The sequence below is a fragment of the Agelaius tricolor genome, unplaced genomic scaffold (genome assembly GCF_023055355.1).
Source record: "Agelaius tricolor isolate 1412-34295 unplaced genomic scaffold, bAgeTri1.0.p SCAF_50, whole genome shotgun sequence".
NCBI classification, from domain to species: Eukaryota; Metazoa; Chordata; class Aves; order Passeriformes; family Icteridae; genus Agelaius; species Agelaius tricolor.
The window spans coordinates 1,202-19,658 of record NW_027269310.1 but is presented as its reverse complement, the minus strand read 5'-3'; the positions used below and the strand labels follow the sequence as shown (position 1 = coordinate 19,658).

The window sequence follows — 18,457 nt, the reverse complement described above, 5'->3', positions numbered from 1 at the left end:
CAATTCCTCTGCCGTTCACGACAATACCTGTAACCAAAATCAAAGCCATTTCCCACACACCCTCCTTTGTAACACACACAGACATGCTCTTGTGTTTCAGAGTTCTGATGTTTTCTTTTTAAGCTCCTTCCATGGACTTCCTGGTACTCTTGGATATCAGAAACCCTCAGCATTTCTGCTGCCCTCTGGTAGAACAGAGTGATTTCCCAGAGGCAAGATAATGAGTGCAGACTGGGGGCAGATGATCTGTCACTTCATTCTGTTTGCAGTTCCTCTGGGCTTTCACTTTGCTCAGCTGGAGGATGTTCACACTCCCACGTTCCTCTTACAAACGCCCAGGTACTGTGAGAGCAGATGGATCCAGCAGAGCCCAGCTCCACTTCTGTAGCCAAGGACTCACGTTGCTCATTCCACCAACCCAGCAGCATTTTCAGTGTCACAACACCTCTGCCTTTGCCCATGGATCTTATCACTCAGAGATGCTCCAGGACAGGTTTGCATGCTGGGGTGAAGCTCCCAGCCTGGACTGAAATGTCAGAGGGACTTGCAAGTGTCCTTCTGCTGGCATTGGCTGAAGGGAGATGCAGCTCCTTCCCTGGCTGCCCTGACAGCATTGCCCAGAGCTGGGCCCTGGGGACAGCGTCACCCTGAGCCAGCTGTGCCCCTCCAGAGCCCCCAGGGCCGGGCAGCTGCTCCCAGCCCTGTGCTCTGCAGAGGGAACTGGGCCCGGGGCTGCAGAGCTGCCCCACGGCTCTGCTGCAGCTCTGCCTGCACAGGAGGGGCTGCACACCTTGGAGCCCCGGGCCTGAGGGCAGAGGCTTGGCTGGGGCACAGGAGGGAGGGGGCTTGTTCAGAGGCAGGGGCTGCACTGCAGGGGATCCTGTGCACATCTCTCAACTCTCCCTGCCACAGCATTGCTGGGTTCTGTTTTCTCTCCTTCCCTGATCTTCTCTCTGCTTCCTGGACATTTTCCTCCTGCAGGGGTTTCCCTGTGCCTGATCTCTCTGTGCCAGCACTCACAGAGCCCAAAGCTCTGTGCACTCTCCTTGGCCTGACAGAACCCTGCCTGTTTGCAGGGCACTGCCTGGGGGCAGCTTCTCTTTGCAGCTTGGAGAAAGGACAGCTCAGACTGAGCCTGATGGCTCCAGCAAAGCTGCTGCTGCTGCTGTCCATGGGCACAGTGGCTGAAGGCACATTAGGGATCTCCTGTGAACCTGCTGGTCACTAGAAGGAACAGTTTGGTGGTCTCAGGCACCACTTGCCAAAATTCAGAACTAATAATTCATAATCATCCTTTAATAATTATCCCCCCTCCCTGCCACTCTCCAGTAGTAGGAATCTGAAGACAAAGTCTTAGGAAATTGCCTCATTTCAATCAAAATCCTTGTCTTGGAAATATTCTGAGACTGATCAGCATGTGAGAGCTTCATGAGCATTTCAGCTCCCCTGCAGCAGAAATCCTCAGAGATGCACTCCCAGAGTCTGCAGGCATTGGGATGTTGCAGCTTTAGGAGATCAGTGCAGGAGCTGCAGCTGCATTGTCCTGCAGCCAGAGGTTGCTGTGCCAAGGGCTGGCAGTGATTGTGCCCCAGGCACTTCCCAGCCCCTTCCCAGCCCTGCCTGCTTGAAGCTCTCTGTGCCTCTGTGCTGTGCCCGGGCTGGCTGCAGGCAGTGCCCCAGCCCTGCTGGGCTGTGCACAGGAGCTGCTCCTGCCCAGAGCTGTCTCTCTGCAGCTCTGCTGCCCTTGCCAGGAGCTGCCTCTGGGCCAGGAGCCTGGCCCAGCTCAGCAGCACAGACAGAGCACAAGGACTTTAGGAGGTCCTAAGGAGGTCTGGCCTGCTCAGAGAAGCTGTGCCTTGAGCTCTGAGCCAGTGTGGACAACCTTGCTCCACATTCCCCAAGCCCATGGTGTCTCTCCTCACTCACCTGGGAGCTGCTATGCTTGGAGAAGTGGCTGCACTCAGGCAAAGAGGGATTTTCCTTCTTTGAGTTTTGAAGCCATCTAAAACTCCTGAGTTCCCCCATTGCAAACAGACATCCTCCTCAAGTGTGTGCCAAGCCCAAGGTGGCACCAAGAGCACTCCAGCCCTGCCCTGGGCCAGCTGTGAGGGTGGATCATCATCCCAACAGGCAGTGGGCCATTGCAAGGGGCTGCTGCCATGGACACTGCAGGGACCCCAGTGCTGGGTTTGGGTGCCATGGCAACCGCCATCAATTCAGGTTTCCTTGGAAAGCAGCCCCAGGAGCCATTTCTGCAGCCAGGCTCCATGGCCCCTTGCCTGCAGAGCTGCTGCTGCCCTGGGCTGCCATGGACACCCTGAGGACAAAGCGGTGCCAGGGCTGTTCCAGGTACAATTGCAGTGACACTGGTTGGTGCCAGCAGGTGCCATGGCAACGGCCACGGGGACCCGTTCCTTGGTTTGGTGCCATGGCAAGCAATGCCCGGAGCCGTTGTGATGGTTGGTGGGCATGGAAAGCTGCCCTGGGCCCCTTGCTCAGGGCTGGTGTCAGTGCCCAGAGCCAGAGGGGATCCCTTGCTGGGGGCTGTGCCATGGCCACCTGCCCTGTGCCGCGCTGGCCGCTCAGGCACCAGGAACCAGCAGCCAAGGGCACTGCCAGGGCCAAAGGCCAGGTCAGCCAGACAGAAAGGGGCAGGGCTGGGCACTGTTTCCATGGCAACCGGCACTGGGGGGGACACCTGGGGCACCTGGCCTGGCAGTTGCCATGGAAAGCCCTGGCAGGCACTGAGGGCACAGCCCCTGGCACTGAGACACTGCTGGGCTGGGTGCTGAGCACAGCGCTGAGCACGCAGAGATGGTTTTGTTCTTGCTGAGCTGCAGCACAGCCAAGGCCTGTCCTGCCCCTCGTCCAGCCACGCTGGGGAGGGGCTGGGGCTGCGGGGGAGCTTGGCAGGGGACACAGCCAGGACAGGTGACCCCAACTGACCCCGGGCACAGCCCAGACCAGAGCACATCATGCTCAGGCTATGAAGGGGGGGAACAAGGAGCAAGGGGGGAATTTTGGAGAGAGGCTTTTTGCCTTCCCAGCTAACACTTAGGCAACAGGGGGCCCTGTTTCACCAGTGGGCAGGGTCACTACCAAAGACACAGACACCAACTGAAGGAATTGTGGCATTTATATCATGCACAGCTGCAAAGCATTACAAAAGGAAGAGCTCAGCAAAGCACATCATCATTAGCAAAGAATTACAAAAGGATAAGCTCAGCAATCCATCAGAACTCATCATTACATTTTGATGACTAACCCCTTGGTCAAACACTAGAGGTGTTTGTGGCAGACAAAGATTCTGGCTGACTATCAAGGTACACCTTACAGACATCAGTAGTACTTCGGTGACACCGTTCTTCATTCTTTTTTCTCAATCTCCTTGGAGTTAGGAACAAGAATTCTGTTGTCCATGGAGCTGGCACCTTTTTAATTCCAGAATAATGCCCCCAGGCCCTTTGCTGTTCAGCTTTACCATGTTGTCTGGGGCTAACAAGGCTTGGGGGGCCCTTTCCCCTCTGGCTGGAAGGGGCCGGGTCCAAGTCCCTGAGGCGCACCCAGGCTCCTGGATGCAATTCCTGTGCAAGTCCCTCAGTGTCACAGCAGCCTTCCCATGGAGCCCCGTGGATCAGAGCATTTGCCAAAGGGGCCCTTGGGGCAAACAGGGAGATTTGGTCTGGCAGCATGTGTAAAACAATATCCTGTCAGATCTACTTGTTCTCACACACAATCCTTGGCTGCAGGGACACATTCCCATTGCTCCTGCCCAGCTTTCAGGACTCAGAGTTGTCTTTCCCAGGAGCTGCTCCTTCAGCTGCCTCGGGAGGGCCATTTGGCCTCCGGACCCACACTCTGGCTCCATTATTAGCACTGCTGCATCCAAACCCTTTATCTCCACAAACGGTGGGGATTGGAGCTGGAGCTCCTTTTTTCACAATCGTTCTCAAAATTGCAATATCAATAATTGTGCTACCCTGTCATGGGGTTGAATAATCCAATCCTGGTCACTATTGTTTCACAGAATTACAGTAATTTCTCCTGCATATTCTGCATCAATTCCTCCTGCTATGACATGAACACTTGGCAAGGCCAAGCTCCAAGGGAGCAGTCACCAAAGCAAAGTGTCCTGGAGGAATCTGAATTCCTGTTTCAGTATTGATGGCTCTCATTTGCTTTGAATTCATCCTCATTAATTCCAATGCAGGAAGGCCCAGCCCTGCAGCCTCTGGGCTGGCCCTGCCAGGGGCCATCACAGCCAGAACAATTTCCCAGGCAGTCCAAGTCTCACTGCCCATGGTTGGATTTGCAAATTGGGGGCAGCCGTGCACAGCCAGGGGGTTTCCATTTCCCCCGTGGGCCATTGTTCAGGGCATGGAGCACATCTGGGAGATGGGTTCTCCGTGGGCAAAGGTTCCCATCTCCTCATTTTTTCAACTGCTCTTTTAACAACCCCTTCACCCGTTCAACCAATCCTGCAGCTTGTGCATAGTCTGGGACATGAAAAACCCTGCAGGCTTCATCACTGTATTTTTCACAGCAACAGACAAAGCCCTCTGCATCACAGTATCACCAAACCCTGGGAAAATAGCCAATTTCCTCCCTTCCTCCTTTTTACATTGTATACAATCTCACAAAGTTGACCACTGACATGAGGGTCCTGGCCAATCCTGTTCTGTAGGGTATTTAGAGTTACATCCCTGAGCAGCCAAAGATACCAAATTAGCATTGTCAGCACTATTTCACATTACTATTATTTCATATGTAGATATACATATTGATATACATATAGACAGATAAATACAGACATATATATATAAAAATATACAAATATATATATAAAGGTCTTATTATACAATAAATACATATAATTATTTATCATATTGATATTTCACTGGCACAAATGCAGCTGAGCTCAAGATTAAAACCTTCTGCTCTTGCTCCATGTGGGAGCATTCCAACAATAATTGTTCCTTCTGAAGCTGCTGTTTCCAATGGACTCTTAACAAATTCATCTTTGTCTGCCCAAACCCACAAGTCCTTTTCCTTTTCCATGTGCAATTTTTGGATGCATTTGAAGACATCCAGGGCTGCAGCTTCTTTTACCCGACTGCCCCACTGCTCCCACGGGGCTCCCCCCTCAGCCCACTGCAGAGCCAGGGAACTCCAGGGAAGGGCTTCCCATCTGGGAATTTCTGATGGCACTGATGCCTCACATTGACATTGAACAAGTGACATTTGGTTGGAATCTGGCCAGACTGGGCCAGTTTGGTTTGACCAGTAGCCAAAGTCAGCACCAAAGACACAGACTCCAACTGAAGGAATCAGTGTCATTTCCTGCAGTTCAGAGCAGCAAAGAATCACAAAAGGAGCAGCTCAGCAATGCACCCAATCATCCCCACCAAAGATTGCCTGCAGTGATTAGGAAAGATGCAGCAGCATTTCCCCTCAGCCTTTCCCATCCCCCAGATGCACACAGCAGCTGGGGAAGCTGTCACAGCCAAGGGCTGCAGAGCCACTCCTGGGCACTGGCAATTCCTGCAGGTGCCTCCAGCCCCAGCTGAGGCTCCAAGCCCGCTGGGAGAGGGCCCAGCTCTGACAGTGCTGCATGAACAAACTGACAGCACTGCTAGTGTGCCAACATCTGCTTTCATCCTCCTCTTGGCTCCCTCCCAAAGCCTGGCCAGGCCTCAAGGAGGAGCCAAGGCAGCTGACTTTGATCCTTCAGCCCCACACAAGGCCAGATGTCAGATTTCATGGCCTTCTCTGGCTTCTAAATACACAAAGGTCCATCCATGTTTCACTAAGGAATGGCTACATCTATCACAGTGCTAATGACCATGCATATCTCAGCAGGGAGCAGATACAAAGATAACCTTTGCTTGGAAGGTTCCTCCAGAGGCCACCTTGGGCTCAGGGCCTGCTGTCCAGGCCTCACTCAGGGCTGCTGTCCAGGCCTTGGCACTTCAGGGACGTGCTTTAGTGCTGGGCTTGGCACTGCTGGCTGAGCGGCTGCACTGGGTGAGCTCAGAGGGCTTTTCCAACTGAAAGGATTCTGTGATTCCATGATGAGATCCGCTGCATTCAGCTGGGGCTATTTTAGCAGCATTACTTTGCTCCAGAAGTTCCCTCTTGCCCAGCTCCTGTGGCCTGAGGCTTCAGCTCCTTCAGCTCCTGGGGCTGAGCTGCTCATGCTGAACGAGACCACTCGGAGAGACGAATCCAGTCCATCCAATTCCTTCTGGGACACGCAGAGGGGAGGCTGTGCAAACAGGAGCATTGTTTGCTGTGGCCTCCTCTCTGCCCTTCACGCCTTTCAGCGCTTTGAAGCAGCCAGGAGCTTTCTCCAAGAGTGCAATGGAGCAGCTGTTCCTGCTCGCGGGCCTGGCTCTTCCCAGTCTCTGCCCTTGCCTGCTTCTGTCCCTCTTGCTGTGCCCTCTGTTCCCCCAGGGCTGGCTGGCTGCTGCCCAGGACTGTGGCACTGGCACTGATCCAGTGCTCCAGAGCCTCCTTTCTGTGCCCTTGGAGCTGCCTGGGCACAGCAGCCTTTTCCATCTGCAAGCTCCCCATGGACAGGGAGTGCCCAGCTGCGTTCCTTGCACAGCCTCCAGGAGCCCAGGGCTGCCATCTCAAGTCCCTGCTGGCACTGGGGGCTCCCAGGTGCCTCAGGCTGCTGTGACACCGCTGCACACGGGAGGGAACAGGGCCAGGGGCTGTGCTGAAAGTCAGCTCCATCTGCTGCTGCTGCTGCTGCTGCTGCTGCTGCTGCTGCTGCTGCTGCTGCTGCTGCTGCTGCTGTGGGGTCATTTGTGCAGCCCTGGCCCAGAGTCAGGGATCAGATGCTGCCAGTCTCTTCCAGCCCTGGCTGCTCAGAGGTTGGGCCTTGGAGCCTCAGGTGGCCAAAGGCAGCTGCTGCTGGGCCCTCTGTGTGTGCCCGTGTTCAGCAGTGCTGCTCCATCAGTCTGTGCCCAGCAACGGGGAAAAGCCTCAGCCCTGCAGGGCCAGGAGCTGCCGGGCTCTGCCTGAGCAGCTCAGCCAGCAGCAAGGGAGCTGCTCCACACAGGAACCAGGAGCAGAGGACATTCCTTTTATAGGACTTGTTTTCTATTTAAAGGAAAAAAAGGAAAAAGAAAAAAAACTATATAAAATGTGAAAGATGAAAACAAAACCCAAGTGTTAGTGAAAAAGTTCTGAAACTTTGCATTAAGAGGTAAATGATCTTTTTTAAAGGGGAACTCAGTCATTTACATTGTAAATGTGCTGATGGCATGGATCCATCTTACTGATCCCAGCAGCCTTTTAAAAGATTTTGGGTTTTGTTTCCAACATTGCCATTTGAAATTGTGCTCAAAGCAAGAGGAAATTGCTTTGTGCCCTTCCAGCTCCAAGCAGGACTGGGAATGGAAACTCTGTCAAAGCCCAAATCCTTTAGAAGATGCCCTTCCTTCTCAGCCTGGGAAGGAGCTGCACATTCCCTTTGAAACTGTCAGGGATTTCTTAGAGACACAAAGTCCCACTTAGGGCTTTTTGCTCTGGTTTGGCAGTGCAGAAGGGCAATTCTCCATCCATCAGCTCCAGACTGCACTGCCTCAGGAACATGGCCCACTCGCCAGCTTTGGCCCACTCAGGCACTTCTAGAGGAGGAAGAAAGTGCAATTGCACAATTCCAGGCAATCAAGAAGGAAGAATGGGACAGACAAACACCCTGTGCAGATCCAGGCGTTCAGCTAGGACTGTGGAGAGTTTGGGTTCTTGCCAATTGGATGTGTGTCCCCAGCTGCAATCTCTGGGCCTGCAGCAGAGTCTCACTCAGCTGCCAAAGCAGAAAGCTCAGGCGCTGTGCTCGCAAGGGGCTCGTCTGATGCAAAGCTGTCAGAGCAATGGGAGGGCAGAGCCAGCCCAGCTGGGCCCAGGGCTGAGCCCAGCAGAGCCCTGGCAGAGCCCAGAGCAGCCTCAGCAGCCGCAGAGCCCGGCTGCAAGGAGAGAAAGCAGAAAGTGCCCGTCAGCTGAGGGCTCCTGTGCCCTTGTGCCAAGGCCTGCGGTGCCCAGGCCATGCTGGCTGTGCCCAGAGCTGTGCCCAGAGCTGCCCATCCCTGCTGCCTTTGGCAGCAGAGCAGGAGGGCAGGACATGTGCCCAGCCTGCAGCCAGCCACGGCACATCCAGCCCTCAGCAGCTGCCCAGAGCAGGATGCTCCTGTGCTCGCTGCCATCTCCCAAAACTCTGATCCCACCCTGCCAAGCACACAGGGACCCACCTCACGCCAGCCACGGCTGCAAGAAAAGCTGCTCCCAAACCATGGCCTCAGCCTTCTCCAAGGCCACCGCCCATCCACGCCACAGCTGCTCCCAAGCACTTCCCCATCCACACTGGACCACCTGGAACGCTTCCTCTGGAAAAACAAACAACACATTCTTGAAAAGAGATTAGAGACAAAAAGGGAAAACAAGAAACATGGGAAAAACTCTTATCTCTGTCAGGGCCTTGAGGAAGGTCCAACTCCTACATGGTAGGGAAAAACCCAGACATGGCTGAGGGAAGCCCACACTTTCTCACTTCCACCCTGCACTGCCCCCCAAAATCATGGTGATCCCAAAGCAAACAAGGGCAGTGCAGCAGCCCAGCCCTTCCTTGCCTGCAGAGCAAAGCAGCCCCTGCACAGCTTCTGGAGTCCCACCTCTGCTCCCACCATGGGGCTTTGTTTGTGTCGGGCTGGCTGCCCCAGCCCCAGCCCCAGCCCAGGCCACGGTGGCTGCTGGGGGCTGTTGGCAGGGCCAGGAGCCCACTCCCATTTGTACCCAGCCCAGCCCATGCCCCAGCCCTGCCAAAAGCAGCTGGGCAGCGACTGAAGGATGAGTTGCATCTGCCCCAGCAAAGGGGGAACCTTTGCTTCCCAGCCAGGCTGGGCCATGCCCAAATCTGGCAGCATTTCCCCGGGTGGGGACTCACCTGCAAATTCCCTGTGGAGTCTGGCTTTGAAGAAGGTGCCAGAATCAAAGTCCATCACCTTCAGCCTCCAGTGGCCAGGCTGAGGAAGAGCTTCTCATCCTTGATGTCATCCTGGCTGTCTCCAGCAGCAGCAGCAGCAGCAGCAGCAGCAGAAGCAGCAGCAGCAGCAGCAGCAGCAGCAGCAGCAGCATCCCCACCCGGTACAGCTTCTCCAGGGGCTCCTTCTCCTTCCCTGGGGGGAGACCAGGCTCTCAGGGCTCTGCCCAGGGCCCCAGCTGTCAGGGAACCAGCACAAGCAAAACCAGCTTGGATGGCGGCCACCAGTGCTGGGCAGAGCAGCTCAGCTGCAGCACAAGGGCTGCGTGTGCCCATCCCATGACCCCGGTGCAGTGACACAGGCAGCACAAAAAGGTCTGGGTTCCTTTGCTTCTGATTGCCAAGGCATGTGTGGAGCTGCAACTTACCAGGGCCCTGGATCAAAGTGTGCCTGTGGCTCTCTCCCTTCTTCTAGGGCCGAGGAATATCCTGCACCCAAGGATCACAGAACAGGTCTTCTAATGTGGGTCTTTCCAAGGAGTTCACGGATAAACACCACCTGATCAGATCTTTGCACTCTGGGCAGAGAAAGCAGAAAGTGCCGGTCAGCCAGAGAAGGCTCCTGTCTGCTTTGCCCCACTATTGCCATGCCCAGGCCATTCTGGATGCACTCAGGGCTGGGCCTAAACTTTCCCATCCATTCCCTGTTTTGGAGGAGAGCAGGACATGTGCCACCTCCTCAGCAGCTGCCAGAGCGGGATGCTCACGAGCCCGCTGCTGGCTCCCAGCACTGGGATTCCCCCCGTGCCCAGAGAAGAGGATCCACCTTGAGAGAGCCCTTGTGGCAGCGGGAGCTGGCCCCAGCTGAGGTTCCGGCCCCTCCTGAAAGGGTGCTCCCCGCAGACCATCTGGTGCAGCAGGATGCCCAGGGACCAGATCGTTGCTGCCTCGCCATGGTACCAGCCAAAGTCGTTCCATTCCGGGGGGCTGTAGGACGGTGTTCCTATGGAATACAGATGGAGTTCAGCAGGGGGATGCTGCTGCTCCCAGAGCCTGGCCCCAGCATCCCTGGGCCTGCGGGGGCTGCATCAGTGGCACACAGGGTGACCACTGCCCTCTCGCCAGCACCTGGGACTTGTGCACAAACTTAGGCTTGGAAAAGAAGCCACTGGTGTCAGAAGAGGGCAGAGGAAGCCCTGGCTAAGCCTGACCATGACAAGCAAAGGAAAAACCCTCTCTGTGCTGGAGAAAACATGCCCTTATCCTCCCTGTCTGCATTGCCCCAAAAATATTAGGAAGCCAAGGCAAACAGGGCGAGTGGAGCAGTGCAAGCCCTTCCTCTCGCCTGCACACCAAACTGGCGGGGGCACAGGTCCCACCCCCCTCTCTGCTACCCCTACTCACAGGGGTTTTGGGCGGGCTGGCTGCCCCAGCCCAGCCCCAGTCCTGGGCAGAGTGGCTGGCAAAGGCTGCCAGCAGGGCTGGAAGATGGCTCCCCACCCAGCCCCGCTCTAAAGCAACTCAGCTGAAGACTCAGTCCCCTGACTGGCAGCAAAAGGGAGAATCCCCGCTGCCACAGCCAGCTTGGGCTGGGAGATGTTGGGCCATGAGATCCCGGCACCAGGAGTACACCCTTACGTGGGCTCACCTGCAAAGTGGGTGTAGGCTGTCTCTTGCAGGTAGGTGCCACAGCCAAAGTCAATCAGTTTGGCCTGCCCGGTGGCCAGGTCAAGCACGATGTTCTCTGGCTTGATGTCCCTGTGCAGGACCCCGCAGCTGGTGCAGTGCCGCACGGCCTCCAGCACCTGGCGGAACAGCTCCCGCGCCACCTCCTCGGGCACGAACCGCCGTGCCCGAATGACACGATGCAGGTCCTGACACCGCTCTGGCCGCTCCATCACCATCACGATGTGGTTGGGCAGCTTGAACCACTCCAGGAGCTGCACCACGCCGGGGAAGCCAGTGGACACCTTGGCAAGCAGCACGATCTCCAGCGGGGCCCTGCTGCCGTCGGGCTGCGGGAGGAGCACGATGCCCTCAGTGGGGCCGATGCCGTGCCAGGCCTGGGGAAGCCCTGAGCCAGCCCGGGACGCTCTGCGCCCTGCGCTGCGCCCACGCCCGCTCCCCCTCGAGGCGTCCTGGCGGCTTCCACCGTGCCGGGCCTCGGCTCATCCCCGCCCGGCAGCCCCGGCTGCTGCCACTGGCCCCGCTCACTCACCAGCTCGCCCCAGTGCCGGACGCGGTTCCGTGGCACCCTCTTGATGGCCACCTGCAAGCCAAGGACAGCAGCGGCCTCAGCTCGCCGCCCGCCCACCCAGCCCCATCCTCCTCCTCCTCCTCCTCCGTCCCCTCGTCCTGCGCCCGCCGCCGGCCCCGCCGCTCACCGGGGCGCCGTCCGAGAGCCGCGTGGCCGCGAAGACGCTGCCGAATCCTCCGCGCCCCAGCAGCGAACCCAGGCGGTAGCGCTCCTGCAGGGCCTCGGGCGCCGTCCCTGCGGGCGGGACGCGGCTGTCAGCGCTCGGCCCGGGGCCAGCAACGGCCCCCGAGTGCCCCTCAGCCGCCCCGGGCCGGCCATGCCGGGGCCTTCGCTCCTCGCAACGCGGCACGGGAGGCTCGGGGCCGGCGGCCGCGCTGCCGAGCGGCGGAGCTCGGGCCGGGGAAGCCGCAGCGGAGGCGGCGGCAGCGGCCGCGCCGCCTGTGTCCTCCGCGGGCCCCGGGAGGAGCCGGGGCCGGGGCCGGGCTCGGGGCTGGAGCCTGCCTCGGAGCCGGGGCCGGGCTCGGGCCAGGCGGAGGCAAAGGGCGGCGATGCCATCCCCGCGCACGGCACTGATGCCCGCCCAGCAGCGCCACCGCCAGTAGGGCCAGAGCCGGGCGGAGGCGAGACCGCGGCGGGACGGGCGGGGCCGGGCACGGGGCAGCCCCGCCCGGGGCCGGGGGCGGGCCGGGGGCATGGCCCGGCCCGGCAGGGGGAGAGGGAGGCGGGGACACGAGAGGGACGCCGGGCAAGGGACCCCGCGAGAAGAGTGCCCGACGGCGGGAAAGGGAGACACAGAGAAAGAAAGAGAGAAAGACCAAGAAAGAGAGAAAGAGAAAGAAAGATAGAAAGAGAAAGGTCGTTATAGAATATCTGCTTTTCTGCTTCTGCCGCTGCTGCCGCCGCTGCTGCTGCCGCCACTGCCGCCGCTGCAACTGAAGCACCGGGGCCGTTCGTCCCCGTGTCCGTTCCCCGCTCGCCCCACGAGCCCCACGTTCGAGCCCCGCGCGCCCCGGGCACAGCCCCTGAGTCTGTCCAAACACGGGAACTTTGCAGCCTTGAGCCCAGGTGCAGAGCCCTGACTCCTGCACACTGGCACAGCAATCCCCTCGCTTGCTGCTCTGCATTGGCCTGGCTGAGGGGCAAACACTGGCGGGACACCTTCCCTTGGGCTAGGATTCCTACCTGAGCCCAGCACTGCACTTACATCTCCAGTGTTGCCTTCCAGTAAAAACAGGGGAAGGAAATCTGTCTGTGGCTCATGGTATTTTAGAGTGTCTAAAAATCACTAAGCCACTGATCTTAGAGGTGCAGTGCATCTGGAATTACTGGGATGGAGAAGTAGTGCAACATGGAAAAGGGGAGCATAGAAATAAATAGAGGAAAACATCTTGGATTGTTTCTTTCATTTTCATTTCCCTTCTGGAAAGCTGTTTCAGTTTTCCAGGAATCTTCTCCTGTCTGCTCTTGCCAAGAATCTCTCCTGGAGAACAAGGTCAAGCTTCTGTCACAGGATTTGCTCCCAAGAAATTATGCCACTGGTGAAGTTTCCATTGTGACTGTTTGTGCTGCTTTAGGGCAAATTTTGGGAAGAAACCTCCAAAAGGGGTCCCTCTAGAAAGCAACTTCAAGCGCCTCCTCCCCCTACTAGTTCTGGAAAAAACTTCCCTGGAGAAAAGTGGAGAAAACCAGTTTATTTAACAAGTAAAGTATTCCCAAGCATGAAAAATGAATAATATTAAATCAAACCTCTGACAGTGCTGAAGAGTTGGCAAATTCAGAAAATCTTTTTTGTGGGTTGTAGATGGCTCACTCGGTCTCTTCTAAGTCCCTCTGGTGCTGGAATGCAGCGTCCCAGACCTCAGTGGGCCACAGGTGTGAGCTGCAGGTGTTTTTCTGGGTTTTCAGTCCAGAGCAGGTTTCAACAGTTCCAAGAAAAAGGAAAGTCCCAGTCCCAGGAACTTCTCTGCCTAAGCTAGCTAAAACCAAATTGCTGGACCTGGGCTGTGAAGGTACCGGGAAATTTCCAAATCTGGGCACTGTCAGTCCCAGCAAACACCAGATCTGGATGGTGCTGGAGCCAGAACCTGGTAAATGTCCAACTTTTAGCTTTCTGTGCCAGCAAATCACTGGACTTGGGCTGTGCTGGCACCAGGAAGTTTTCAGATCTGGGCACTGGCGCTGCCAGCAAACACCAGATCTGGGTGGTGTCGTTGGCAGCGACAGAAATCTGCCGGATTTGGGCTCTGCTGGCACCGGGAAATTTCCAAATCTGGGTACTGGCACAGCAAACACAAGATGTGGGCGGTGCCAGAGCCAGTAGCAGAAAGTTTCCGGGTTTTGGAATTCTGTGCCAGCAAATTGCTGCCCTTGGGCTGTGTCAGAATAGGGAAATTTCCAGATCTGGGCACTGGCGGTGCCAGCAAACACCAGTGAAACCTTCTGGTCCTCGTCCAGACCATTGGCCAGTGGTTTCCCTGAGAACCAGCTCTGGCCACTTTACAGACAGAGACTGCTTTCATCTGCTTGTCTGGAAACAGAACTTTAATGCAGGCAGACACAACAAACAGGACGGCGTGCACAGTACACAGAGCAAAGCAGAAAAAAGCCTGGGCCCAGGGTCCAGCAGGGATATTTATCCATTTATATATGGAGAGGGGTTAAGGTGGGATCTGAGGGAAGGATCCAAGAGGAAGGAAGGATTATGAATATTACAATTTTTGCAGTAAAATGTAATAAACGGTAGCAAAGAGAACTCAGAACTTTCTAGTAACAATCTGCATAACTGAACAAGAGGATTATGGGCGGGAGCTCCTGCTGACCCCAGCTAAAGAGGGTTTTCCCACAGCCTTAAGCTGAGGTCTCCTTCTTCTTTTAAACCATCCCCAACACACCAGATCTGGGTGGTGCCGGGTTTTGGCTTTCTTTGCCAGACAATTGCTGCATTTGGGCTGTGGTGGCACAGGGAAATTGCCAGATCTGGGCACTGGCAGTGCCAGCTCACCGCAGATCTGGGGGCTGCTGGTGCTATCACCCGAAAATTGCCACGTTTTGTCTTTCTGTGCCAGCAAACTGCTGGACTTGGGCTGTGCTGCCACTGGGAAACTGCTGGATCTGAGCACTGGCAGTGCCAGCAAACACCAGATCTGGGTGGGGCCAGCACCAGGTATTTGCAAGGTTTTGGCTTTCTTTACCAGAAAATTCCTCGACTCGGGCTGTGCCGGCACCGGGAAATTCCCGCATCTGGGCACTGGTGGTTCCAGCAAACACCGGATCTTGGCTTTGCCAATGACGGTAGCAGGGAATTGCCAGAGTTTGGCTTTCTTTGCCAGAAAATTGCTGGACTTGCCTCTGCCAGAACGGGGAAATATCCAGATGTGAGCACTGGCAGTGGCAGCAAACACCAGGTCTGGGCGCCTGTATTGGCATCAGGAAATTGCCGGATTTTGGATTTCTGTGCCAGCAAATTGCTGGACTTGGGCTGTGCCAGCACTGGGAAATTTCCGGATCTGGGCACTTGTGCAGCAAGCACCAGATCTGGGTGGTGTGTTGTAGTGTGTTTTTATATACTTTGTGATAGTTTTGGTTTTGTATCCCCGTATTTTTCCCAAATGGTTCATCCCAGATGGTACCCCCCTCCCTTTCCCTGTGTAATCCTTTGCCCTTGCTGAGATCATCCCCAAATCCCCACCCTGGCTCTCTGTCAATCACTCAGCATCCCATCCCCTCCCTCTAGAAGCTTCGGTCCAGGATGTCGAGTGATCAGCCAGAGGCCAGGGGTCAGCCCCCCAAGCCTTGCCCCATACGCTGTCCTAAATGTCCATCCCCCAGTACCCATCCCTTAGGGTCACTTCTTGGTTAGTCAAATGTTCTCTACTTTGGGTTTCCACCTCCCTTTAAATGTAACCTTGGCACATCTCCCGGGCTCTCGGCAGGAGGCCCCTGAGGTGTAGGGGCTCCTTTGGGACACCTGGAATAAAACCTTGGATTAACCCCTGCTAAGAGTCGGCCCTTTCTCTTCTACCGCTGTCTCTGGTGTCTCTTGTGCTGCAAAGGCGGCCAGCCCAGGTGCCCTCAGTACCCTCGGGGCACAGAGAGTGTCTCCCCGCTGTCGGCCGTGTCGGGGCTGCCCCCGGTGTCTGCCGACTCGGGACTGGCCCAGGGTTCCTGAGAGGCTCCCAGAGAGACAGAGACAGTGGTGCTGGTGGCAGCACCGGGAAGCTGCCGGGTTTGGGCTTTCTTTGCCAGAAAATGGCTGCATTTGGGTTGTGCCAGCACTGGGAAATTGCCAGATGTGGGCACTGGCAGTGCCAGCGCACACCAGATCTTGGTGGGGAATGTGCTGGCACTGGAAAATTGCCAAATGTGACCTTTCTGTGCCAGCAAACTGCTGGAATTGTGCTGTGCAGGCATCTGAAAAATTCCGGATCGGGGCACTGGCGGTGTCAGCACACACGAGATCGGAGTAGTGTAGGCACCAGGTATTTGCCTGGTTTTGGCTTTCTTTGCCAGCAAATTGCTGGACTTGGGCTGTGGTGGCACAGGGAAATGTTCAGATCTGGGCATGGGCAGTGCCATCAAACACCAGGTCTGAGTGGTGACAGTCTTGGTACCAGGAAATTGCTGCGTTTTGTCTTCTTTTTCCAAAAAACTGCTGCACTTGGGCTGTGTTGGAACCGAGTATGTCCAGACTGGGGTACGGGCGCTGGCAGCAAACACCAGATCTTGGAATTGCCGGTGCCATCAGTGGGTAATTGCCAGATTTTGGCTTTCTTTACCAGAAAATTGCGGGACTTGGCTCTGCCAGAACAAGGGAATTTCCAGATCTGGGCACTGGAGGTGGCAGCAAACACCAGATCTGGGCGGTGCCAGACCCAGTAATGTTGGAAATGAATTTGTAGAGAATTTTTAAGGTTTGATAGAAGGTTTCTATAGTATGTATGCAAGTGTCACAATCCATCCTTACGAACGGGTTTCGTGATGGTTCATGGGTTGATCTCAGAGTGCAAAAAACACCGACACAGTACAGGGGGTTGCAGTGATAATCAAAACAAATGTACCTTTATTGAATAACCACAAGAAAATGCATTGGGGAGGAATTGGGGAAAAGGGAAAAAGAGGGAGGAAGAGGAAGGAAGGTATAGAGCTACCAAACGTAGAAATGGCAAAGTCCTTTGATGTCCAGCCAATGGAGTTCACCAGGTCACGTCTGGGGAGATCTCAGGGTTGCAGTTCATCTGAACTCTTATTGTCCTCTTTTTGTTGATGGGGGAAGGGGTAAAACTTGAAACTGAATCAAAGGTAGTCTATTGTATTTTTGGGAGAAAAAATGGTATTTAGAGAAGGGTACACACAGTCCATGTTCTCTGCAGTGGGCGAAGGCCATTGTCTTCTTGGTCCACTGCTCGCACCTGCAACATCCATCTTGCTTTGGTTAGCTTGCCTCCCCCACACACCTCCCCCAGGTTAGGGGTCTCAGTGCCAGTCCTTGGAAAGAGTGTGGGGGGGCATTTTCACATAGGGATTTCATGTCTCGGTCATGGATGGAGAGGCCTTGTACATCTCAGTCTGTCTGTCACGGCCGTTGTAAGACAAGTGAGGGGTCTTCTGTGGGGGACCACCCAAAACTCAGGAGAAGTCCAGCCAGGCTGAGAGGTGGGACAACTTCCAAGGCTATTGTTGCACAAAGGCAAGGGGCCCCTTCTTCCTTTCATTGGGTTCAGTGTAGCATACAGCAAACACACCTGTGAACAATAGCTTAGCAATGCCAGCAGCTGTGCTCAGGTCTTGGAGCCCTTGGCATGTAACTTTCTCCACCAGGGCCAGAAACTTCAGGCAAGGGGCTTTTCTTCAGTGGTCCCCAATGACGATTGTGAGGCAGATGAGAGAAACTTTGGACAGAGTCTCACACCTACATTACATGGACGACGTACTAATCTGTGCTTCCACCAAGTCTTACTCAGACGCAGAACTTTCCAAGACTGTCACAGCTGTCGAAAGCGCGGGGTTTCAGATAGCTCAGGAAAAAATCCAGCTATGGAGCCCATGGAAGTACCTCGGGTTTTTAATCACAGGAAGGACCATCGTGCCTCAAACTCTGTCCATCAACGAGCACCCCCAGACATTAAGAGACACGCAACATCTGTGCGGCGTCATCACGTGGATCCGACCTCTCCTGGGCCTCACCACAGAAGAACTGGCACCGCTCTTCGACCTTCTATGAGGAGACGGCGACCTGGCTTCCCCACGCTCGCTAACGCCAGAAGCCTGTGAGGCTTTGGAGAGAGTCGCCAGCGCCATCAAACACCGCCAGGCACATCGGACAGACCGGTCCCTTCCCCTCAGCCTCGGTATTTTTGGTAAGTGCCCAAACTTCCATGTGCTGCTCTTTCAGTGGGATGATACTTCACAAACCCCACTCATCATCATCGAGTGGCTTTTTCTGCTGCACCAACCACATCAAACAGTTACCACCCCACCAGAACTTGTAGCCAAACTTATTATTAAAGGCCGACATCACCTCCAGACCCTCACAGCTTGTGATCCGGCGTGCATTTACCTCCCTTATACTTTGGAACAATTGGATTCTCTATTACAAACAGATGAACATCTGCAAATTCCATTAGACAGCTATCCTGGAAAAACTTCAATTCATTATCCTAAACACAGACGTTTTAAAGATTCACTGCATTTAGCCCCAAAATCAGATAAAAGTAAAACTCCACTCAAAAACGCTATGACAGAGTTCACTGATGGTCCAGGCAAATCTCACCAGTCAGTGTTCACCTGGAGGGACCCGGACACTCAGAAGTAGGAGTCTGATATCCAGGTTGTTGAAGGTTCCCCCCAGACTGCAGAACTTGCTGCAGCTGTGAGGGCATTTTGAACATTCCAACAACCCTTCAATTCAGTCACAGGTTCTGCATATGTCACCGGGATAGCAGAGCGGGCAGAGCATGCCCTGATCAAGGAAGTCCAAAATAAAAAATTCTACAGCTTGCTCTCTGAATTAATTTGGTTCATCTCCCACAGAGAGCAACCTTATCACATCCTACACGTCCGGTCGCACACAGAGCTGCCAAGATACATCACTGAGGGCAACCGGAGAGCAGACTTGTTAGCAATGGCAGCAAGTGCCACCCACGTTTCCCCCGCTGCACCACATGTCTTTCAACAGGCTCGTCTAAGCCATGCATTCTTCCCTCAGAATGCTCCTG

General features: G+C 55.4%; 1 protein-coding gene across 1 annotated transcript; it reads right to left on the bottom strand.

Moving 5' to 3' along the window:
- Nucleotides 1-9,457: 9,457 nt before the first annotated feature.
- Nucleotides 9,458-11,955, bottom strand: LOC139604376 (serine/threonine-protein kinase pim-1-like; the record flags this gene model as incomplete). Its single annotated transcript, XM_071455547.1, has 5 exons — nucleotides 9,458-9,564; nucleotides 9,813-9,989; nucleotides 10,635-11,001; nucleotides 11,205-11,255; nucleotides 11,371-11,955. Coding segments are annotated over 5 exons (1,287 nt in total), but the record flags the coding sequence as incomplete, so codon positions are not given.
- Between the last annotated feature and the right edge of the window lie 6,502 nt (nucleotides 11,956-18,457).